At 38.3% G+C, this 26,084-nt stretch overlaps 1 protein-coding gene across 2 annotated transcripts in view; it reads right to left on the bottom strand.

Annotated features, from left to right (window-relative positions):
* GUCY1A2 (guanylate cyclase 1 soluble subunit alpha 2) overlaps window positions 1–26,084 on the bottom strand; it is a 479,090-nt gene that overhangs the window by 273,264 nt on the left and 179,742 nt on the right. The window contains exon 5 of one of the 2 annotated variants that reach the window (XM_086339010.1): window positions 4,358–5,319. The exons of the other annotated variant lie outside the window; for it this stretch is intronic. Within the exon in view, the coding sequence (XP_086195136.1) occupies window positions 5,137–5,319 (183 nt within the window). The 3' untranslated portion in view covers window positions 4,358–5,136. Of the gene's footprint in view, window positions 1–4,357; window positions 5,320–26,084 lie in introns of those variants that run through there. 2 annotated transcript variants of the gene reach the window in all.

Genomic DNA, 26,084 nt, shown 5'->3' with positions numbered 1-26,084 from the left:
CTCACAAATAGAGTCTAGGCTTCTTTAGCCCTTCTGTCCATCTCAGTGGGTCTTCCAGCAGGCAAAGGGGCTTTTTTTTCCTCCATTCAGGATCTCATGACTGAGATGTGGATTGTGACCTGACCTGCTTAGAAGACCAAGGGCAAAGGTCTGCCTGGACAGACCTCTTTATTATGGATCCCTCTCAGGGGTGCTGGTCTGAACATGATGCTTTTTATTCCACCATATTCGGTTATATGGAGGGCTTTCTTGGAGTTTTGGTTGTACAGACATTCTTCTGCCAGTTTTTAGTTACTTATCTGTGAGAAGTGTTCCACATACAGATGTATTTTTTAAATTTGTTAGGGAAGATGAGATCTATATCCTTCTATTCCATCATTTTGAGGTATTCTCATAATGTGTTTGTCATAGTATTTCCCTACTATTTTTCTTCCATTTCCCTTATATTCTTAAAGATATCCTAAAATCCATATTCCAGAGGAATATATAATGCAATGATAACAGAATAAATCTTCAAACATATTTTAATAACTAGAGCAATATGCTAAAACTGAAGAGATAAGATTTAACAGTGATAATTTACAGTGATAATTGATAAACAGTGATAATTTACAAAGATGAAATTCAAGGCAGAAGAAATGTTTTGAACCAGCTTACTTTAAAATGAAGAGAATTCCAGAAAAACATCTACATCTACTTCATTGACTACACTATAGCCTTTGATTGTGTGGATCACCACTAACTGGAAAATTCTTAAAGAGATGGGAATACCAGACCACCTTACCTGCTTCCTGAGAAATCTGTATGCAGGTCAAGAAGGAACAGTTAGAACTGGACATGGAACAATGGACTAGTTCCAATTTGGGAAAGGAGTACATCAAGGCTGTATATTGTTACTCTGCTTATTTAACTTCTAGGCAGAATACATTATGCAGAATGCTGGGCTGGATGAAGCACAAGCTGGAATTAAGATTTCTGGGAGAAATATCAATAACCTCAGATATGCAGATGATACCACCCTTATGGCAGAAAGCTAAGAGGAACTTAAGAACCTCTTGATGAAAATGAAAGAGAAGAGTGAAAAAGCTGGCTTAAAACAACATTCAAAAAATGAAGACCATGGCATCCAGTCCCATCATTTCATGGCAAATAGATGGGGAAACAATGGAAACAGTGGCAGGTTTTATTTTCTTGGGCTCAAAAATCACTGCGTATGGTGATTGCAGGCACACAATTAAAAGATGCTTGCTCCTTGGAAGAAAAGCTATGACAAACCTAGGCAGCATATTACAAAGCAGAGACATTACTTTGCCAACAAAGGTCCGTCTAGACAAGCTATGTGTTTTCCAATAGTCATGTATGGATGGGAGAGTTGGACTGCAAGGAAAGTTGAGCACCAAATAATTGATGCTTTTGAACTGTGGTGTTGGAGAAGACTCTTGAGTTCCTTGGACTGCAAGGAGATCAAACCAGTCAATCCTAAAGGAAATCAACCCTGCATATTCACTGGAAGGACTGATGCTGAAGCTGAAGCTCCAATACTTTGGCCCCCTGATGCAAAAAACTGACTTATTAGAAAGTCCTTGATGCTGGGAAAGACTGAAGGCAGGAGGAGAAGGGGACCACAGAGGATGAGATGGTTGGATAGCCTCACTGACTCAATGGACATGAGTTTAAGCAAGCTCCACGAGTTGATGCTGGACAGGGAAGCCTGGCATGCTGCAGTCCATGGAGTTGCAAAGAGCTGGACATGACTGAGTGACTTCAAAATGATCAAGGCATGGTAATTGACTACTAATTCAACATGAACCCAAAGCATATGCTCCTGAAGGGAAAAAAGCTCACCAGTCACATTAACAGAATTCCAGTTTCCACATCAGTCACTCTCAATCCTTTTTGGCCAGATCATATCTAGATTATGGTATTTGATTAATGATGTAATGACAAATGAAAACCTGTTAGAAGGCAAGCTGGAAGAAGCAATCTCGGAAAAACATATCACATGGTCAGGAGCTTTAGAAACTAACAATTCTTTTCAGAAAGAAAGGCTTGAGAGTTACAAACAGCTGCTTTAGTGATCTTTCAACAGATAACTTAAGAATAGATCAGACTGTCCACAGTTACCTAGGTTTAATTCATATACACAGAGAAACTCAAGACAGACTGACAGACCCAGAACTTGTCTAGAACTAAACTAATCAGCTTGCAGAAATGAGGAATAATTACTTTACTTTTACCTTTGGAAATAAATAAATCATTAAATCATATCTCACTATTTCAAAAAATTTAATAAATCAATGTGGATGAAGTAGTATAAATTAATTAAATTTTATTAAAAGTATAAATAAGATTGTATTTCACAGCAATTTTAATCTATTAAAAGAAACTTAACCACATTTAATGGCTTAAATATTTCCAATACTTTGCTATTTATACCACATAATTACATATGACTCATATACCAATTTGAGCAAAGTCCGGTAAGCTGCTTTTGTTAATAATTTGTTAGCAAGGCAAGTGAAGAGTAGAACATTACATTATTGATCTCTTTCACAATATTGAATAAAGCCGTATTATTTTTTTAATCTGCATTTTATGAGTTCCGCTTACTCAAACAGTCCTTATTGTTTTCACTCTCAAATAATGGTATTTCAGGGTTTCCCAGGTGATGCTCATGGTAAAGTACCTCCCTGCCAACACAGAAGACATAAAAGATATGGGTTCGATATCTGGGTTGGGAAGATATCATGGAGGCGGGCTTGGCAACTGACTCCAGTATTCTTGCCAGGAGAATCCCATGAGTAGAGGAGCCTGGGGGGCTACAATCCATAGAGTCACTCAGAATCAGACACAACTGAAGTGACTTGGTATGCATGCATGTAAATGGTACTTCAGTGCTTCAATAACTACGAAACATTGAAAGCAATGACATCACCATAATGAAAACAAATGGAGCCTCTGCTTTCTCAGATAATTTCTATCATATTCAGAATTCTATGAATTCAGAATTCATTTTAATTTTTCTTTTCAAATTTTATGATCAAGTCATAAACATAATACTTGCTAAAATCAGTGAAATGGGCCTTAGGAAGCATCACTATGAACAAACTAACTGGAGATGATGGAATTCCAGCTGAGTTATTTCAAATCTTAAAAGATGATGCTGTTAAAGTGCTGCACTCAGTGTGTCAGCAAATTTGGAAAACTCAGCAGTGGCCACAAGACTGGAAGTGGTCAGTTTTCATTCCAGTCACAAAGAAGGGCAATGCCAAGGAATGTCAAACTACACACAATTGTACTAATTTCATATATTGGCAAGGTAATTCTCAAAATCCTCCAAGCTAGGCTTCAACAGTATGTGAACCAAGAACTTCCAGATGTACAGGCTGAATTTAGAAAAGGCAGAGGAACCAGAGATCAAATTGCCAACACTGGTTGGATCATAGAAAAAGCAAGAGAACCTCAGAAAAACATCTGCTTCATTGACTACACTAAAGCCTTTAACTGTGGATCACAACAAACTGAGGAAAATTCTTAAAGAGATGGGAAAACCAGATCACCTTAGCTGCCTCCTGAGAAACCTATATGCAGGTCAAAAAGTAAGAGAACCATAAATGAAACAATGGATTGGTTCCAATTAGGGAACAGACTATGCCAAAGCTGTATATTGTCATCCTGATTATTTAATTCATATGCAGAGTACATCATGCAAAATGCTGGGCTGGATGAAGTACAAGCTGGAATCAAGATTGCCAGGAGAAATGTCAATGACCTCAGATATGTAGATGACACCACCCTTATGCCAGAAAGCTAAGAGGAACTAAAGAGCCTCTTGATGAATGTGAAAGAGGAGAGAAAAAAAAGCTGGCTTAAAACTTATCATTCAAGAAACTAAGATCATATCATCTGGTCCCATCACTTCATGGCAAATAGATGGGGAAACAATGGAAATAGTGACAGAATTTATTTTCTTGGGCTCTAAAATCACTGCAGATGGTGACTGCAGCCATGCAATTAAAAGACACTTGCTCCTTGGAAGAAAAGCTATGACAAACCTAGACAGCATGTTAAAAAGCAGAGACATTACTTTGCTGACAAAGATCCATCTAGTCAAAGCCATGGTTTTACCAGTAGTCATGTATGGTTTGCTGAGCACCAAAGAATTGATGCTTTTGACCTGTGGTGTTGGAGGAGACTCTTGAGAGCCCCTTGGACTGCAAGGAGATCAAACCAATCAACTGGTTTGATTGGAAGGAAATCAACCCTGTGTATTCACTGGAAGAACTGATGCTGAAGGTGAAGCTCCAATATTTTGGCCACCCGATGTGAAGAACTGACTCATTGGAAGAGACTCTGATGCTGGGAAAGATTGAGGGCAGGAGGAGAAGGGGATGACAGAGGCTAAGATGGCTGGATGTCACCACCAATTCAGCAGACATTAGTTTGAGCAAGCTCCGGAGGACAGTGAAGGACAGGGAAGCCCGGCGTGCTGCAGTTCTCAGGGTCACAAGCAATTGCACACAACTGAGCTACGAACAACAAAATGCAGTGAAAAGTATTAGATTATGAGGTCTATTGTTATGTAGTCTGCTTTATTTAGTCCATGTGCATTAAACTCAACTTCTTTTATCCTGAAATAGTCCAAGACTAGAAATTGTATCATGATTTCTTCTCTTACTGGACCTGACCAGAAAATCTGGAAGATGTATCCAGGGACCCATGCCAGACACAAAATTTTCATGACAAAATGTGAACCAAAAAAGCTTCAAAGGTGACTGGAAGACAAAAATTCTGTTTTACTGAGATATGTTAGGGTTCTTCCTTGACCAATATGATCAGTTCATTCTATTCCTAAATTCCTTCTCTGATTCTTCTATAAAGAACCAATCAGATACTCTCATAACACAATAGTCTTATTTCTAGCTTTTCATCTCTAAAATGAGAGCAGCAATTTGACCTTATAGGCCTGATGGAATTATTAAATGAGATTTTGCATACAAAGTATTTAGTCTAAGACTTTGATCATAGTAAGCACTTGATAAACAGTAACTAAGTTAACACACAAAAAACAAACCTCTTCTATTTAAGCAGCTGCTACAATGTATTAGATATTTACCACAATTCATTTGTTCTCCTTCACCAGGATCGGAGCTCATTAACAACAGATGACTCATTTATTATTGAGTCCTTAACATCCACCACACAGTTACTAGTACAAAATAGGTTCTCAAGAATTAATGAAGCTATTGAATTTAACAAGAAAATTGTTGTTTCCAATTCCAGGTAGAAGCTTGTCATCAGGTATACACTGACTAAACCCTAAAAAAAAAAAAAAAAAAAAAAAGGCATTTATTTCATAAAAGTTGGAAAATTAATCCCTAACATTCCTACAATTAGCTTTTTGTATAGGTTGATTTCTCATAAAGATGATTTGGGGACAGCTGTCAGCAGACAGGCTGCTAGCAGGCTTCATGCATGCTAAGTTGCTTCACTCATATCTGATTATTCATGACCCTATGGACTGTAGCCCTTCAGGCTGTCTATGGGATTTTCTGACCAAGAATACTGGAGTGGGTTGGCATTTTCTCCTTCAGGGGATCTTCCCAACCTAAGAATCAAACCAATATCTCTTGCATCTCCTGCATTGTCAGGTGGGTTCTTTACCTCTAGCTCCACTTACGACAGTGTATAGTGAATAATCTCTGTCATTTGCTTCCCTGTTTCCTCAACAATAAATCACCTGCCCTCCTACTTTAAAAGGTGATAGTGAAAGAAGAATTTGAATTTATACGTGCCCTTGCAATAAAGGATAAAAATCTTCATCAGTTTGTTCATTTAATCATGATTGAATGCCTATTTTATGCCAGCCAGTGAATGGGATACCTAAGAAGTACAAGTAGATAAGATATAGAAGGCATTCTTTTTTTTTTAATTGAGGTATACTTGATTTACTATGCCATATTAGTTTCAGATGTATAACACAGTGATTCTAAATATTTTATACATTATATTCCATTTATAGCTGTTATACATTTGTTATATTATACGTGCACTACAACATATCCTTGTAGTTTGTGTTGTGTTTCCAGAAGTGGGCTTTAGGAAGCACCACTTCCAGAAGCTTTGGGCCTTAGGAAGCACTACTATGAACAAAGCTATTGGAGGTTATAGAATTCCTGCTGAGCTATTTCAAATCTTAAAGATGATGCTGTTAAAGTGCTGCACTCAATATGCCAACAATTTGGAAAACTCAGCAGTGGTCACAGGACTGGAAAAGATCAGTTTTCATTCTAATTTCAAAGAAAGCAATGCCAAAGAATGTTCAAAGTACCTACAATTGAACTCATTTCAATGCTAGCAAGGTAATACTCAAAATTCTTTCAACTAGGCTTCAGCAGTACATAAACCGAGAACTTCCAGATGTACAAGCTGGATTTAGAAAAGGCAGAGGAACCAGAGACTGAGTTTCCAAAACCTGTTGGATCACAGAAAAAGCAAGGAAATTCCAGAAAAATGTCTACTTCTTTTTCACTGGCCGCTAAAGCCTTTGAATGTGTGGACAACAACAAACTGTGGAAAATTCTTAAAGAGATGGGGATACCAGACCACTTTACCTGCCTACTAAAACACCTGTATGTAGGTCAAGAAGCAAGAGTTAGAACCTTACATGGAACAATGGATTGGTTCCAAAAGTGAACCAGTACACCTTGGGAAAGGCATACATCAAGGCTGTATACTGTCACCCTGCTTATTTAACATATATGCAGAGTACATCATGCGCAATGCCAGGCTAGATGAAGCACAAGCTGAAATCAAGATTGCTGGGAGAAATATCAATAACCTCAGATAATGCGGATGACACCTGATGGTAGAAAGCAAAGAGGAACTAAAGAGCCTCTTCATGAAAGTGAAAGAGTAGAGTAAAAAAGCTGGCTTAAAACTCAACATTCAAAAATTAAGATCATAGCATCCAGTCCCGTCATTTCATGGCAAATAGATGTGGAAAAACAATGGAAACAGTGACAGACTTTGTTTGCTTAGGCTCCAAAATCACTGCAGATGGTGACAGCAACCATGAAATTAAAAGACATTTGCTCCTTGGAAGAAACGCTATGACAAACCTAGACAGTATATTAAAAAGCAGAGACATTACTTTACCAACAAAAGTTCATATATTAATATCTATTTTTTTCCAGTAGTCATTTATGGATATGAAAGTTGGATCATAAAGGCTGAGCACCAAAGAATTTATGCTTTCAAACTGTGGTGCTGGAGAAGACTCTTGGGAATTCCTTGGACTGCAAGGAGATCAAACCAGTCAATCCTAAAGAAAGTCAACCCTGAATATTCATTTAAAACACTGATGCTGTAGGTAAGGCTTCAACACTTTGGCCACCTGATGTGAAGAGCTGACTTACTAGAAAAGACCCTGATGCTGGGAAAGATTGAGGACAGGAGGAGAAGGGGGCGACAGAAGATGAAATGATTGGATGGCATCATCAACTCAACTGAGCAAGCTCTGGGAGATGGTGAAGGACAGGGAAGCCTGGTGTACTGCAGCCCATGGGGTTTCAAAGAGTCAGACACGACTCAGCGACTGAACAAGAAGAATGTAAATATGTATAAAATGGCATGTATATTATTTCACAGAATAATAAATTCATGATAGGGAATTGGTCTCTAAAGACACAAAACAAAGTCCAATGGTAACAAAACCATTGAAAATCATTGTCATAATTTGCTCTTAAAGATCTTATAATTGGAAGAAATCAAAAGCTATGTTGGCAATGCATCATAGTAGCACAGAAACTTTTTAAAGTAAAATGCTATAAGAATTACTTTATGGCCTTGTTTACTGAAATTCTAACATTAGAGCTACACTTATTATTACATTTCTAACAACATATAATTGAAAATTATGTATATATTTTTTTCATGGAGATAGATTTTCTCAAACCTTTCCTAAAATGGAAAGATTTCTGAAGCTGACATTGAATGATCAACAGAAAATTATTCATTCATTCATAATTTTGAGACATAATGGACTTGAAATCTCAATCCTTTTATGGAGCTGTGCTGAGCTTAGCCGCTCAGTCATGTCTGACTCTTTGCAACCTCATAGACTGTAGCCCACCATGCTCCTCTGTTCATGGGGATTCTCCAAGTGAGAATACTAAATTGGGTTGCCATGCCCTCCTCCAGGGGATCTTACCAACCCAGGGATCAATCCAAGGTCTCCCGCATTGCAGGCGGATTCTTTACCATCTGAGCCACCAGGCGAGCCCGTTATGGAGCTGTACACAATATCATAAGCATTCTTAATGCTAACATCACAGATAAGTCTGTCTTCACAAGAAATGTAGTTCTTGACCTCTCCTTCAAAAGAAAAGAATCTGGGGATCAACTTTCTTTCTCTGCTTATTTCTTGCAATAAGATCAGATTTTGACTTTGACTCCACTGACTTTTCATGAAACACACACACACACAGTCTTGAGGGGAAAATGAAAACAAACAGAGACAGTCATGTGATTCAAACATAAATACCTTGATTCTTCTCTGAAGAAAATGTGCAAACTCTACTCATTCTCTTACAAAATAAGGAAATTATCTTAAACATTCTCAAGGGTTCTGGATCATATTTTTAAGTATGATAGAAACAGGTCTACCTAATAGGAAATTAGTCTTTAACTACTAGAAATGTCAAAACTGACTTCATATTTTCCAATAAGCCTAAATTAAACTCATCAAAGATTCATCTCCTAAAAAGACATGTTTACTATTTCAGAAATTCCCTAAAGGTCCAACTTCATAGATGCTAAAAACCATAAATAGCTTTATTAAAAAGCACTCCTATGAGGTGAAGATATTTTTAAAACAGCCTTTACAATATTTAAGTATTCACAATTGGTCATAAACACCAAGTGTTCATTTCATTTTGAGAAATGGAACTTTTAAAAACACAGAACCCAAAATAAGTGGCATTTCAAAGCTACTCTATTGAGTAGAATTTTGAAGGGCACCATATTAAACATATGAAAGAACAGGGATTGCTGAATAGAACTTCAGCTTTTACAATCTATCACATAAATTCTTTTTTAGTTTTTTTCAGATTAAACTCTATCTACTATGAAAATCAAAATGATATAGAAATATTTTTTTCACTGTAGTACAGAAAGTCTATAAAATGAGTACTATTCTTACTACCTGAAAATAGCATTATAAAAACAAGATGATCATGTTATTTACATTTTAAGATTTCTAGGTTTCCTCTAAGACTCTTCAATAAAATATTCAATATCATTTTGAACTTCCAAGTATTGTATAGCTCACTATCTCACAAAGCAGTTCACTCTGTTCTTAATATCACTAATTTTCATAAATTTCCTCTTAATTCTAAACCATATATAAGACAAATGCTAACAAGTATGAAAGAGGAAATTAACAGTAATACAATAATACTGGATGCCACCAAAAATTACTACAGTTAATCAATGAATATGGTAAAGTTACAAGATATAAAATTAATACACAGAAATCCCTTGCACTTCTATCTACTAACAATGAAAAATCAGAAAGCGAGACTAAGGAAACAATCCCATTCACCACTGCAATGAAAAGAATAAAATACTTAGGAATAAATTTGCCTAAAGTAAAAAAGGCCTGTATATAGAAAACTATGAAACACTGATGAAAGGAATCAAGGACGACATGAATAGATGGAAAAATATACCATGTTCGTGAGTTGGAAAAACAAACATAGTGAAAATGAGTATACTGCCCAAAGAAATCTACAGATATAGTGCAATCCCCATCAGTATTACCAACATCAGCAATACCAACAGTATTTTTCATAGAACCAAAACAAATAATTTCACCATTTGTATGGAAACACAATAAACCTCGAATAGCCAAAGCAATCTTGAGAAAGAAGAGTGGAACTAGAGGAATCACCCTTCCTGACTTCCGACTATACTAGTCATCAAGACAGTATGGTACTGACACAAAGACAGAAATATAGATCAATGAACAAAATAGAAAGTCCAGAGATAAATCCATGCGCCTATGAACACCTTATCTTTGACAAAGGAGGCACAATATACAATGGAGAAAAAACACTCTCTTTAATAAAGTGGTGTTGGAAAAACTGGTCAACCATGTGTAAAAGAATGAAACTAGAATACTTTCTAACACCACACACAAACATAAACTGAAAATGGCTTAAATATCTAGATGTAAGACCAGAAACTATAAAACTCTTAGAGGAAAATGTAGGTAGAACGCTCTTCAACATAAACAACAGCAAGCTCCTCTATGACCCACCTCCCAGAGTATTGGGGGGAAATAATAAACAAAGGAGACCTAATTAAACTTAAAATCTTTTGCACAATAAAGGAAACTATAAACAAGGTGAAAAGACAGCCTTCAGCATGGGAGAAAATAGCAAATGAAGCAACTGACAAAAAAATAATCTCGAAAACATACAATCAGCTCATGCAGCTCAATATCAGAAAAATGAACAATCCAATCAAAGTGGGCTAAAGAACTAAATAGACATTTCTCCAAAGAAGACATATGGATGGCTTATAAAGACATGAAAAGATGCTCAGCATCATTCATTATTAGAAAAATGCAATCAAAACCATAATGAGGCATCATCTCATGCTGGTCAGAATGGCCATCATCAAAAATTCTAGAAACAATAAATTCTGGAGAGGGTGTGGAGAAAAAGGAATCCTCTTACCCTGTTGGTGGGAATTCAAACTGGTACAGCCACTATGGAGATCAGTGTGGAGATTCCTTTAAAACACTGGGAATAGAACTGCCATATGACCAAGCAATCCCACTGCTGGGTATGCACCCTAAGGAAACCAGCACTGAAAGACACATGTACCCCAATTTTCATTGCAGCATTGCTTACAATAGCTATGGCATTTAAGCAACCTAGATGTCCATCGGCAGATGAATGGATAAGGAAGTTGTGGTACCTAAACACAATGGAATATTACTCAGCTTTAAAAAGGAACACATTTGGGTCAGTTCTAATGAGGCAGATGAAACTGGAGCCTATTTTATGGAGTGAAGTAAGTCATAAAGTGAATTAATGTATATTAATGCATATATATGGAATTTAGAAACATGGTAACCACAATCCTACATGCAGGGCAGCAAAAGAGACACAGATGTAAAGAAAAGACTTTTGGACTCTGTAGGAGAAGGTGAGGGTGGGATGATGGGAGAGAAAAATGTATATTACCATATGTAAATGTATAAAAATGTATATTACCATATGTAAAATAGATGACCAGTGCAAGTTCGATGCATGAAGCAGGGCACCCAAAGCCAGTGCTCTGAAACAACCTAGAGAGATAGAATGGGGATGGAGGTGGAAGTGGGATCAGGATGGGGAGACATATGTATACTCGTGGCCGATTCATGTCCATGTATGGTATAGACCATCACAATATTGTTGTTATTGTTTTTGTTGTTCAGTCGCTTAGTCATATCCAACTCTGCAACCCATGCCCTGCAACATGGCAGGCTTCCTTGTCTTTAACCATCTCCTGGAGCTTGCCCAAACTTATGTCCATCGAGTCAGTGATACCATCCAACCTTCTCATCCTGTGTCATTCCCTTCTCCTCCTGCCTTCAATCTTTCCAAGCATCAGGATCTTGTCTAATGAGTCAGCTCTTCACATCAGCTGGTCAAAGTACTGGAATGTCAGATTCAGCATCAGTCCTTCCAATTAATATTCAGGACTGATTTCCTTTAGAATTGACTGTTTTATTTCCTTGCAGTCCAAGGGACTCTCAAGAATCTTCTCCAACACCACAGTTCAAAAGCATCAACTCTTTGGTGCTCAGTCTTCTTTATGGTCCAGCTCTCACATCCACTCACGATGACTGGAAAAACCATACTTTTGACTAGATGGATCTTTGTCGGCAAAGTAATGTCTCTACTTTTTAATACACTGTCTAGGTTTGTTATAGATTTTCTTCCAAGGAGTAAGTGTCTTTTAATTTCGTGACTGCAGTTACCATCTGCAGTGAATTTGAGCCCAAGAAAATAAAGCCTGTCACTGTTTCCATTGTTTCCCCATCTATTTGACATGAAATGATAAGACTGGATACCGTGATCTGAATTTTTTGTAACAGAAGTTTTTTTTTTTTTTTTTTTACTTTACAATATTGTATTGGTTTTGCCATACATCAACATGAATCCGCAACGGGTGTACACATGTTCCCCATCCTGAACCCCCCTACCACCTCCCTCCCCGTACACTGAGTTTTAAGCCAGGTTTTTTCACTCTCCTCTTTCAGCTTCATCAAGAGGCTCTTTAGTTACTCTTCGCTTTCTGGCATAAGGGTGGTATCACCCGCATATCTGATGTTATTAATATTTCTCTCTGCAATCTTCATTCCAACTCTGCTTCATCCAGCCCAGAATTTCACATAATGTAATCATCCTCCAATTAAAGTAAATTATTTTAAAATAAATTCTAAACCAAATTTACTTCCTTAAAATCTACTCTATGATCCTGGTTTTGCTTTCTGAAACAAAATAGAATAAGTAATATTCCTCTTCTGTTTTATAACAATTCAAATATGTGAAAGGAGTTTCGACTACTTATGAATATTTTCATGCCAGGACTTATATTTTTTAAAATTCCATGCACTGTCCTCAGTACCTTGCATGAAAAAAAAATCTATCTGTATATATAGATATAGATATACATTCTTCTAAAACATTAAATAACATTAAGAATTAATGATAACTAAATGTAACAAACAGAGAAGGCAATGGCACCCCACTCTAGTACTCTTGCCTGGAAAATCCCATGGACGGAGGAGCCTAGTAAGCTTCAGTCCATGGGGTCGCACAGAGTCGGACACGACTTAGCGATTTGACTTTCACTTTTCACTTTCATGCGTTGGAGAAAGAAATGGCAACCAACTCCAGTGTTCTTGCCTGGAGAATCCCAGGGACGGGGGAGCCTGGTGGGCTGCCGTCTATGGGGTCACACAGAGTCGGACACGACTGAAGTGACTTAGCAGCAGCAGTAAATGTAACAAAGGCAGTAGGTCTTAATAACTAGTTAGAATGAAAAATAAGGATAACAACAAAAAATAATTAAATAAGCTTGGTAGTAAAAATGAAACAAATGGAAAATGCATTTAAGAAAGTCAGAAGTATGTGATAGTTGTAAGAAAGTGAAGTTGGCATTTAGAGCAAAATTTTAAAAGTCAAGCTGTTTGAAGCCATTCATTTATTAATGACAGAGAGAGCATTTGAAATTGGGAATATTTTCTCAGGGATTGTATTCATTTTTATCATTTAAATTAATTTATTTTAATTACAGGATAAGTACAATATTGTGATGGTTATTCCTATACATAAAGATGAATTGGCCATAGGTATACATGTGTCCTCCACCCCCTGAACCCCACCCCCCACCTCCATCCAGAACATATCTCTCAATGTTGTCTCACAGCAGCTTTGGATGCCATGCGTCAATCTCACATTGGTCATTGTTTTACATATGGTAATATTTATGTTTCAATGCTATTCTCTTAAATCACCCCACCCTTTTCTTCTCCTACTGAGTCCAAAAGTCTGTTCTTTATATTTGTGTCTTATTTGCTGCCCTGCATGTAGGATCATCAGTACCATACTTCTAAATTTCATGTATATGTGTTAATACACAGTATTTGTCATTCTCTTACTGACTTACTTCACCATTTATGTTGTTGTTGTTGTAGCTCAGTCACTCAGTTGTGTCCAATTCTTTGCCACCCCATGGATTACACCATGTCAGGCATCCCTGTACTTCACCATTTTCCAGAGCTTGCTCAAACTCACTTCCATTGAGTCAGTGATGCCATCCAACTATCTCAGCCTCTGTCATCCCCTTCTCCTCCTGCCTTCAATCTTTCCCAGCATCAGGGTCTCTTCCAATGAGTCAACTCTTCACATCAGGTGGCCAAAGTATTGGACTTTCAGCTTCATCATCAGTCCTTCCAAAGAATATTGATGATTAATTTCCTCCATGATTGACTGGTGTGATCTCCTTGAAGTCCAAGGGACTATCAAGATCAGATCAGATCAGATCAGTTGCTCAGTCGTGTCCGACTCTTTGTGACCCCATGAATCGCAGCACGCCAGGCCTCCCTATCCATCACCAACTCCCGGAGTTCACTCAGACTCACGTCCATCGAGTCAGTGATGCCATCCAGCCATCCCACCCTCGGTCGTCCCCTTCTCCTCCTGCCCTCAATCCCTCCCAGCATCAGAGTCTTTTCCAATGAGTTAACTCTTCGTATGAGGTGGCCAAAGTACTGGAGTTTCAGCTTTAGCATCATTCCTTCCAAAGAAATCCCAGGGCTGATCTCCTTCAGAATGGACTGGTTGCATCTCCTTGCAGTCCAAGGGACTCTCAAGAGTCTTCTCCAACACCACAGTTCAAAAGCATCAATTCTTCGGCGCTCAGCCTTCTTCACAGTCCAACTCTCACATCCATACATGACCACAGGAAAAACCATAGCCTTGACTAGATGAACCTTTGTTGGCAAAGTAATGTCTCTGCTTTTGAATATGCTATCTAGGTTGGTCATAACTTTCTTTCCAAGGAGTAAGTGTCTTTTAATTTCATGGTTGCAGTCACCATCTGCAGTGATTTTGGAGCCCAGAAAAATAAAGTGTGACACTGTTTCCACTGTTTCCCCATCTATTTCCCACAAAGTGATGGGACCGGATGCCATGATCTTCATTTTCTGAATGTTGAGCTTTCAGCCCACTTTTTCACTCTCCACTTTCACTTTCATCAAGAGGCTTTTGAGTTCCTCTTCACTTTCTGCCATAAGGGTGGTGTCATCTGCATATCTGAGATTATTGATATTTCTCCCAGCAATCTTGATTCCAGCTTGTGCTTCTTCCAGTCCAGCGTTTCTCATGATGTACTCTGCATATAAGTTAAATAAACAGGGTGACAATATACAGTCTTCACGAACTCCTTTTCCTATTTGGAACCAGTCCGTTGTTTCATATCCAGTTTCAACTGTTGCTTCCTGACCTGCATACAAATTTCTCAAGAGGCAGGTCAGGTGGTCTGGTATTCCCATCTCTTTCAGAATTTTCCACAGTTTATTGTGATCCACACAGTCAAAGGCTTTGGCATAGTCAATAAAGCAGAAATAGATGTTTTTCTGGAACTGTATTGCTTTTTCAATGATCCAGCTGATGGCAATTTGATCTCTGGTTCCTCTGCCTTTTCTAAAACCAGCTTGAACATCAGGAAGTTCGTGGTTCACATATTGCTGAAGGATGGCTTGGAGAATTTTGAGCATTGCTTTACTAGTGTGTGAGATGAGTGCAATTGTGTGGTAGTTTGAGCATTCTTTGGCATTGCCTTTCTTTGGGATTGGAATGAAAACTGACCTTTTCCAGTCCTGTGGCCACTGCTGAGTTTTCCAAATTTGCTGGCATACTGAGTGCAGCACTTTCACAGCATCATCTTTCAGGATTTGGAATAGCTCAACTGGAATTCCATCACCTCCACTAGCTTTGTTCATAGTGCTGCTTTCTAAGGCCCACTTGACTTCACATTCCAGGATGTCTGGCTCTAGGTCAGTGATCACACCATTGTGATTATCTGGGTCGTGAAGATCTTTTTTGTACAGTTCTTCTGTGTATTCTTGCCACCTCTTCTTAATATCTTCTGCTTCTGTTAGGTCCATACCATTTCTGTCCTTTATCGAGCCCATCTTTGCACGAAATGTTCCTTTGGTATCTCTGATTTTCTTGAAGAGATCTCTAGTCTTTCCCATTCTGTTGTTTTCCTCTATTTCTTTGCATTGATCGCTGAGGAAGGCTTTCTTATCTCTTCTTGCTATTCTTTGGAACTCTGCATTCAGATGTTTATATCTTTCCTTTTCTCCTTTGCTTTTCACTTCTCTTCTTTTCACAGCTGTTTGTAAGGCCTCCCCACACAGCCATTTTGCTTTTTTGCATTTCTTTTCCATGGGGATGGTCTTGATACCTGTCTCCTGTACAATGTCACGAACCTCATTCCATAGTTCATCAGGCACTCTATCTATCAGATCTAGGCCCTTAAATCTATTTCTCACTTCCACTGTATAATCACAAGGGATTTGATTTAGGTCATACCTGAATGGTCTAGTGGTTTTCCCTACTTTCTTCAATTTAAGTCTGAATTTGGCAATAAGGAGTTCATGGTCTGAGCCACAGTCAGCTCCTGGTCTTGTTTTTGCTGACTGTATAGAGCGTCTCCATCTTTGGCTGCAAAGAATATAATCAATCTGATTTCGGTGTTGACCATCTGGTGATGTTCATGTATAGAGTCTTCTCTTGTGTTGTTGGAAGAGGGTGTTTGTTATGACCAGTGCATTTTCTAGGCAAAACTCTATTAGTCTTTGCCCTGCTTCTTTCCATATTCCAAGGCCAAATTTGCCTGTTACTCCAGGTGTTTCTTGACTTCCTACTTTTGCATTCCAGTCCCCTATAATGAAAAGGACATCTTTTTTGGGTGTTAGTTCTAAAGGGTCTTCGCTAAAACCACAGTTCAAAAGAATCAATTCTTCAGCGCTCAGTCTTCTTTATGGTACAACTCTCACATCCATACATTACTACTGGAAAAGCATAGCTTTGACTATATGGATCTTTTTTGGCAAAGTAATGTCTCTGCTTTATGCTGTCTAGGTTTGTCATAGCTTTCCGTCAAAGGAGCAAGCTGGAAGAATTTCATGGCTGCAGTCACCATCTGCAGTGAATCTGGAGCTCAGGAAAATAGTCTGTCACTGTTTCCAATGTGTCCCCATCTATTTCCCATGAAGTGATGGGACTGGATGACATGATCTTCATTTCTTGAATGTTGTTTTAAGCCAGCTTTTTCACTTTCCCCTTCACTTTCATCAAGAGGCTCTTTAAATCCTCTTCGCTTTCTGCCATAAAGGTGATGTCATCTTCATACCCTGAGGTTATTGATATCTCTCCTGGAAATCTTGATTCTGGCATAGGCTTCACCAACCCAGCATTTTGCATGATGTATTCTACATATAAGTTAAATAAGCAGGGAGATGATATGCAGCCTTAACGTACCCATTTCTCAATCTTGAACCAGTCCATCATTCCATGTCAGGTTCTAAGTGTTGCTTCTTTACCTGCATACAGGTTTCTCAGGAGGCAGGTCAGGTGGGCTGGCATTCCCATCTCTTTAAGAATTTTCCAGTTTGTTGTGATCCACACAGTAATAGGCTTTAGCATAGTAATGAAGAAGTACATGTTTTTCTGGAATTCTCTTGTTTGGTCTATGACCCAACGGATGATGGCAATGGATCTCTGATTCTTCTGCATTTTCTACACCCAGTTTGAACATCTGGAAGTCCTTGGTTAATGTACTGTTGAAGCCTAGCTTGGAGAATTTTGAGCATTACTATTCTAGCATGTGAAATGAGTGCAATTCTGTGGTCATTTGAACACTCTTTGGGATTGCCTTTCTTTCGTACTGGAATGAAAACTGACCTGTTCTTGTCCTGTGGCCACTGCTAAGTTTTGCAAATTTGCTGGCATATTAAGTACAACACTTTCACAGCATCATCTTTTAGGATTTGATATAGCTCAGCTGGAATTCCATCACCTCCACTAGCTTTGTTCATAGTGATGCTTCCTAAGGCCCACTTGTCTTCACACTCCAGGGTATCTAGCTCTATGTGAGTGATCACACCATCATGGTTATCTGTGTCAGTAAGATCTGTTGTGTATACTTCTTCTGTGTATTCCTGCCACCTCTTCTTAATATCTTCTGCTTCTGTTAGGTCCATACCACTTCTGTCCTTTATTGTGCCCTTGTGTCCTTTATTGTCCTTTGCATGAAAAGTTCCCTTGGTAACTCTAATTTTCTTGAAGACATCTCTAATCTTTCCCATTCTATTGTTTTCCTCTGTTACTTTGCACTAATCTTTTTAGGAAGGCTTTCTTATCTCTCCTTGCTCTTCTTTGGAACTCTGCATTCAGATGGGTGTATCTTTCTTTTTCTCCTTTATCTTTCACATCTCTTCTTTTCTGTTATCTGTAAGGCCTCCTCAGACAACCATTTTGCCATTTACATGGTTTTGATCACTGCCTCCAGTACAATGTTATGAACCTCCATCCACAGTTCTTCAGGCACTCTCTATCAGATCTAATCCCTTGAGTCTATTTGTCACTTTCATTGTATAATCATAAGGTATTTGATTTAGGTTATACCTGAACGACCTAGTGGTTTCCCCTTCTTTCTTCAAATTAAGTCTGATTTTGCAATAAGGAGTTCATAATTTAGGCCACAGTCAGCTCCAGGTCTTGCTTTTGCTGACTGTATAGAGCTTTTCCATCTTCAACTGCAAAGAATATAATCAATCTGATTTCGGTATTGACCATCTGGTGTTGTCCATATGTAGAGTCTTCTCTTGTGTTGTTGAAAGAGTGTGACCAGTGCATTCTCTTCGCAAAAGTCTGTATAATAGCCTCTATGTTCATCCACCTCATTATAACTGACTCTAATGCATTCCTTTTTATAGATGAGTAATATCCCATTGTGTGCACCACAACTTCTTTATCCATGCATCTGCTGATGGAAATCTACATTGCTTACATGTCCAAGTTATTGTAAATAGTGCTTCAAAGAACACTGTGGTGCTAGTGTCTCTCTCAATTCTGGTTTCCTCGTAGGATATGCCCAGCAGTGGGATTGCTGCTTCGTATGGCAATTGTGTTCCAAGTTTTTAAAGGAATCTCCTCACTGTTCTCCATAGTGACTGTACCAGTTGGCATTCCCACCAAGAGGGTAAGAAGGTTCCCTTTTCTCTACACCCTCTCCAACGTTTATTGTTTGTAGACTTTTTGATGATGGTCATTCTGAACAGTGTGAGATGAAACCTCATTGTGGTTTTGATTTGCATTTCTCTGATAATGCGTAATGTTGAGCATCTTTTCATGTGTTTATTAGTCATCTGTAGGTATTCTTTGGAGAAATGTCTGTTTAGGTTTTTTGGCCCACTTTTTTATTGGGGTCCTCATTTTTCTGGTAGTGAGCTACATGTGCTACTTGTATATTTGGAGATTAATTCTTTGTCAGTTGTTCTGAAGGCTCTTTTCACCTTCCTTAAAGTTTCCTTTGTTGTACAAAATCTTTTAAGTTTAATTTTGTCCAATTTTGCCGGGGTCCAGCCCCGGTGGATCCAGGGAATTCGAAGCGGGGACGGCGTCGGCAAGGATCAGGAAACAACTGCTTAATTAAACTTTAATTAAGGATATAAAGAGTAATGGAATAAGGATAGCTCAGTGAGGAAATTCAGTGGAGAAAAGAGGCTGAAATAAGGATAGCTCAGTGAGGAAATTCAGTGGAGAAAAGAGGCTGAATAATTCAGCCAGAAGGTAAGAGAAAGAACGACATGGTGAGACCAAGTTTTGGTGAACAAGGCCCGCACTTTATTTTCCAAAGTAGTTTTTATACCTTAAGTTATGCATAGAGGATAATGGGGGAAGGGGTAGAGTCATGCAGCAAGCCAGGCTTTCTTCCTGCAAACTTATCATATGCAAAAGCTTAGGTGATTTGCATCATCTTCTGGCCCGGACGCCTGTTAACATTTTAAGACCCTTTCTTCAGAAAACTTATTTTTCTCTAAAGGTGATTGGTCAGGAGCCACCCTCCAAAAGCATTAGATAAAGTTGCATTCCTACAGAGCAAAGGTGTGGTGGACTATAACAAGAAAAAGAATTAACTCAAGGGTCCCAGGTTACAAACATTAAGGCTACTACTTACACCAATGCTATTAATCAATACACTGCCAGGGACACAGCAGGTAAGGGATATGGAAACTTAGCAGCAAACATTGGCCCAACAAGTGAAAATCCCTTCACCAATACAATTTCTAATCAACTTTTAACTACTCAAAAGAATCTGTGTTTAGACAGTTTAGAACATCTCATGCCTCTCGCAGTTGGGAGGCTCTGAACAATCACATGTGGCCGGAAAAACCTATTCAGGCAGGCTAGAGGATTTCCAAAGGAGTTTGTAGGTTAAACACTGTCACACCCAGGAATTATTAACTGGAGCTGTAAGCTAACTCTTTTTTCAGAGAGAGGTAATGGGGGACAGCCCCCCGTAAAGTCAGAGGTGTAGGTGAAAGCACAAAGCAGGAAGTAGGCAGACTCTGGTTTTGGGGCTAGATGCTCGAGAATTTCCAGGGGGACTCCTGAAGCTCGATCCCGCCTTGGCGTATGCCGAGCCTCCTTCCTCATGACCTTTGTCATGGGCGGAGTTCCTCACTCTGGCTCCCGGCAGTGATAGAATTCCAGTTGAGCTATTCCAGATCCTGAAAGATGATGCTGTGGAAAGTGCTGCACTCAATATGCAATATGCAATATGCACTCAATATGCAATATGCTGGCTCCCGGCACAATTTATTACTTTTTTTATTTCCATTACTCTCAGAGGTGGCTCATACAGGATTTTGCTTGTTCTCCCTATGTTTTCCTCTAAGAGTTTTATAGTTTCTGGTCTTATATTTAGGTATTTAAGCCATTTACAGTTTATTTTTGTGTATGGTGTTAGAAAGTATTCTAGCTTCTTTTACACATGGTTGACCAGTTTTCCCAGCACCACTTGTTGAAGAGATTGTCTTTTGTCCATTGTTTATTTTTGCCTCCTTTGTCAAAGATAAGGTATCCATAGATGTGTGGATTTATCCCTGACTTTCTATTTTGTTCCATTGGTACATATTTCTGTCTTTGTGCCAGTATCATAGTGTCTTGATGAGTGTAGCTTTGTAGTATACTCTCAAGTTAAGAAGGTTGATTCCTCCAGTCCCATTCTTCTATCTCAAGATTGCTTTGGCTATTCAGTCTTTTGTGTTTCCATGATGTACTTCATTACTTAGTCATGTCTGACTATTTGCAACCTCATGGATTGTAGCATGCCAGTCTCCTCTGTCCACGGGGATACTCCAGGCAAGAATACCACAGTGTGGTGCCATGCCCACCTCCAAAGGATCTTCCCAACCCAGGGTTTGAACCCAGGTCTCCCACTTTGCAAGTGGATTTGTTACTATCTGAGCCACCAGGGAAGCCCCAAAATACCAGCATCGGTAGCCTATCCCTTCTCCAGATGAACTCCCTTGCCCAGGAATTGAACCACGGTCTCCTGCATTGCAGGCAGATTCTTTACCAGCTGAGCTATCAGGGAAGCCCTTGTGTTTCCATACAAATTGAAATTATTTGTTCTATTTCTGTGAAAATACTGTTGGTAGCTTGATAGGGATTGCATTGAATCTAGAGATAGCTTTGGATAGTCGAACTCATTCAGTCATGTCCAACTCATTCAGTCATGTCCAACTCTTTGTGACTCCACGGACTGTACCCCACCAGGCTCCTCTGTTCATGGGGATTCTCCAGGCAAGAATTCTGGAGTGGGTTTCTATACCCTCCTCCAGGGGATCTGCCCAATCCAGAGATCTAAACGTAAGACCAGAAACTATAAAACTGCTAGAGGAGAACATAGGCAAAACACTCTCCGACATAAATCACAGCAGGATCCTCTATGACCCACCTCCCAGAATATTGGAAATAAAAATAAATGGGACCTAATTAAAATTAAAAGCTTCTGCACAACAAAGGAAACTATAAGCAAGGTGAAAAGACAGCCTTCAGAATGGGAGAAAATAACAGCAAATGAAGCAACAGACAAACAACTAATCTCAAAAATATACAAGCAACTCCTAGCTCAATTCCAGAAAAATAAATGATCTGATCAAAAAATGGGCCAAAGAACTAAATAGACATTTCTCCAAAGAAGACATACAGATGGCTAACAAACACATGAAAAGATGCTCAACATCACTCATTATCAGAGAAATGCAAATCAAAACCACAATGAGGTACCATTTCATGCCAGTCAGAATGGCTGTGATCCAAAAGTCTACAAGCAATAAATGCTGGAGAGGGTGTGGAGAAAAGGGATCCCTCTTACACTGTTGGTGGGAATGCAAACAGTACAGCCCCTATGGAGAAGAGTGTGGATCTTCCTTAAAAAACTGGAAATAGAACTGCCATACGACCCAGCAATCCCACTGCTGGGCATACACACCAAGGAAATCAGAATTGAAAGAGACACGTGTACCCCAGTGTTCATCGCAGCACTGTTTATAATAGCCAGGACATGGAAGCAACCTAGATATCCATCAGCAGATGAATGGATAAGAAAGCTATGGTACATATACACAATGGAGTATTACTCAGCCATTAAAAAGAATACATTTGAATCAGTTCTAATGAGGTGGATGAAACTGGAACCTATTATACAGAGTGAAGTAAGCCAGAAAGAAAAACACCAATACAGCATACTAATGCATATATATTGAATTTAGAAAGATGGTAATGATAACCCTGTGTGCAAGACAGCATACAACCCTGTATGCAAGAGTCTTTTGGACTCTGTGGGAGAGGGAGAGGGTGGGATGATTTGGGAGAATGGCACTGAAACATATATAATATCATATAAGAAACGAATCGCCAGTCCAGGTTCAATGCAGGATACAGGGTGCTTGGGGCTGGTGCACTGGGATGACCCAGAAGGATGGTATGGGGAGGGAGGTGGGAGGGGGGTTCAGGATGGGGAGCATGTGTACACGCATGGCAGATTCATGTTGATGTATGGCAAAACCAATACAATATTGTAAAGTAATTAGCCTCCAATTAAAATAAAGAAATTTAAATTAAAAAAATATTTAATCTGTCCCTTCCTTGCCCTAACCCTATGGTACAAATTTACTTTCTACCTCTCTTATGGCATGTATTATTGTTATTTATGTACATACCAATACATTTGTCTGTCTAGGCTGTGAATACCTAAGTGATTGGAATCAAGTCTTACTTGTCTTTCTGTTTTTAGTAGGATGGATCAAATGAATGCTAAATGACCTGGGGGCAAGATTATTTATATTTTGTCTTTTTATTCCTTACATCACTCTGCATAGTTCCTCAGACTTAAGAGTTAACTATAAATATATATTTGTCAAATGTTGTAAATAAAAATATGCTTACACTTGGAGAGCTGAATTTTATTATTGAAGAATTTATGTTATTAAATCATATGTGATATTGCTAATTGTTATTGCTAAGTCACTTCAGTCGTGTCCGACTCTGTGTGACCCCATAGACAGCAGCCCACCAGGCTTCCCCATCCCTGGGATTCCCCAGGCAAGAACACTGGAGTGGGTTGCCATTTCCTTCCCCAATGCATGAAAGTGAAAAGTGAAAGTGAAGTCGCTCAGTCATGTCCGACCCTCAGCGACCCCATGGACTTCAGCCTTCCAGGCTCCTCCATCCATGGGATTTTCCAGTCAAGAGTACTGGAGTAGGGGTGCCATTGCCTTCTCCTATGTGATATTAGAAGGCTTTAAGAATTTTTTAAAAAGGCAGATCATAAAATTATATGGAAACACAAGGGATCTAGAACAGCCAAAACAATTTCAAAAAGGAATAAATTTGGAAGACTTAAATTATCCAATTATAAAACTTATTTTGATACAGTAATCAAAACATTGTGCTATTAGCATAAGGTCAGATATTTTAAAATAGAAAATAGGAAACCTAGAAATATTTTAGTCAATTAATTTTGACAAAGTTACAGAGGCAATTCACTGATGAAATAATAATTTTCTCAAAAACTGGTGAAACAATTTGACGTCTATGTGTAAAAAAAAAAAAAAAAACAACAAAAATTTGGGCACTTATGACATACACAAAATATACCTCAAAATGTATCTGAAATCTAAATGTAAGAGCTAAGATTATAAAACATTTAGATGGAGGAAATATCTTTGATCCTGAGTTATACAAAAGTTTTATTAGATATCATACCAAAAGCATGATCCATAAAAGGAAATAATACTACCATCAAAATTTAAGCTTTTGTATTTCAAAGACAGCACCATTTGAAGTCAATATAATACCCAGAATGTATATTATTTTTAAGAAACTATAATTCAATAATAGGGAGATAAAAAACACAATTAAATACAGAAAAATATTGATTGTACATTTAACAAAAAAAAATATACTACTAGCTAATAAGCACAAGAAAAGATGCTTAACATCATTAGTCACCAGGGAAATGTACATTAAACCCCCTACCACTCAGAACTCACTAGGATGATTATGATCAAAAAGAGTGATAATATCAAGATCCAGTGAGAATATAAAGAAACTCAAACCTGCATACATTACTCGTGAAATGTGAAATGGCATGCCCTCTTGGGTAAACAGTGTGGCAATTTCTTTAAAAACTAAGCCATATACTTAACTTACCACATAGCAATTCCTCTCCTAGGAATTGGCCTAAGAGAATAGAAATATATGCAACAAAACTCTTGTATTCAAATGTTCATTGTAACATTATTAATAATAGCCAAAATATGAAAACAATCCAGTGTCCATCAACTCTTAAACAAACTGTGGTATATCCATGCAATGGAATACTGTTCAGTACTAAAAAGGAAAAAATAGCTTATACATGGTACAACATGAATAAACTTCAAAAACATCATGTCATACCCAAAAAAAAAAGACTACATTTTATGATAACATTTATTAGAAATGTGTAGAAAAGGCATCTACAGAAATGAAAGTAGATCAGTAGTTGCCTGGAGTTGGGAGTTAGAGCAGGGATTGACTGCAAATGGGCACAGGATTTTTGGTGTGAAAAAGTATTCTAAAATGGAGTCTTTATCATAGTTACACAATTAAATACATTTACTAAAAATAATTGTACCATATACTTATAAAAAATGTTAGTGTGAAAATAGAGAGCACCATTAAAAATCAGGAAGTAGACAACACACACAAAACATCTGTTCAAATTTTAATTTACTGAATCTGAAATCTACCAGACAAATAAAATAATACTGTTAAAAACAAAATGAACAATTAAAGAAAAATTCTCAACAATTTTTAACTAAAGGGGCTAATTTCCCACTCATCAAAACCTACACTAGAACTAAATATCTGAAAGTAAGGGCACTTTCTTTTGTAATTTCAAAGATGTAGACTTTCTTGCCAACAAAAATAAAAACACAGCAAAATGCATATATTAAGCATGAGGATTACTATAAGGAATATATAATTCACCATGCAATCACCTACCTTGTCCTTTAAATATACAGAATAAGTAACTATACAGTAATATAACATACAGAATAAGTAACTATATAGTAATATAACATCTACTATATAGTAATTTTAACATTACTGGCATTAAAAAGAATCAAGAAAAAATACCAGGATAAGTGTCAGTAATATCTGCATTATAATTTCAATTTGGAAGTAGTGATATCAAGGCGACAGAGTAAGTGGATGTGGCATTCATCTCTCCCCAACAAACACATCAAAAATAAATACGTATGTTGACTAATTCTCACTGAAAACTAACTCTAGACTAGCAGAAGGACTCCTGTTCAAACAAGAGTGTAAGGAAAATAAATATGCAATTGAGCAGGAAGGGAAGAGAAGCAATTGAGTTTGGATTTGTGTCCAGGGAGGGGACTCGGATAAAAAGGGCAATTACATGAGCCGACACTCAGGTGAAAACCCTGGAGAGTAAGCATGTGAAGCCACAGGCTGGGCATCCCAGTCCTGGACCTATGTGGAGAAGATACATCCCCTAGTCTAGGTGCAGGTCCACTGCAACAAACAGAAAGTTAAGAAAAAGACTGGATTCTGTTCCTGAAGTGTGCACACATGCTAGCTAATCCTTGAGGCAGGTCAGAGATAGGTCTGCTCTGCTGGGGATCCTGCAACTGACTCTCAACATGCCCCCAAATGAGCAAAGTGAACACCCTACTCTTGCTTATTCCATGTCACAGCATGGCACTGAATCTAGGGTGAGAAGGACCAGAGAAAAGATTTGACCATGGGACATGGAGGCAACCCAGTCCCAAGAAGGAAGTTGGTGCTTCTTCAAGCAGTACCTCAGAAGCAGCCCAGATATCTGATGGTGAGCACTAGACCACAGCTAACCCAACACACACCAAGAAT

This window comes from Bos grunniens, chromosome 15, assembly GCF_055505025.1.
Source record: "Bos grunniens cultivar Pamir isolate PY7600 chromosome 15, Bosgru_T2T1.0, whole genome shotgun sequence".
NCBI lineage: Eukaryota > Metazoa > Chordata > Mammalia > Artiodactyla > Bovidae > Bos > Bos grunniens.
The sequence above is the reverse complement of the archived record's forward strand: the minus strand, read 5'-3'. Positions and strand labels throughout refer to the sequence as shown.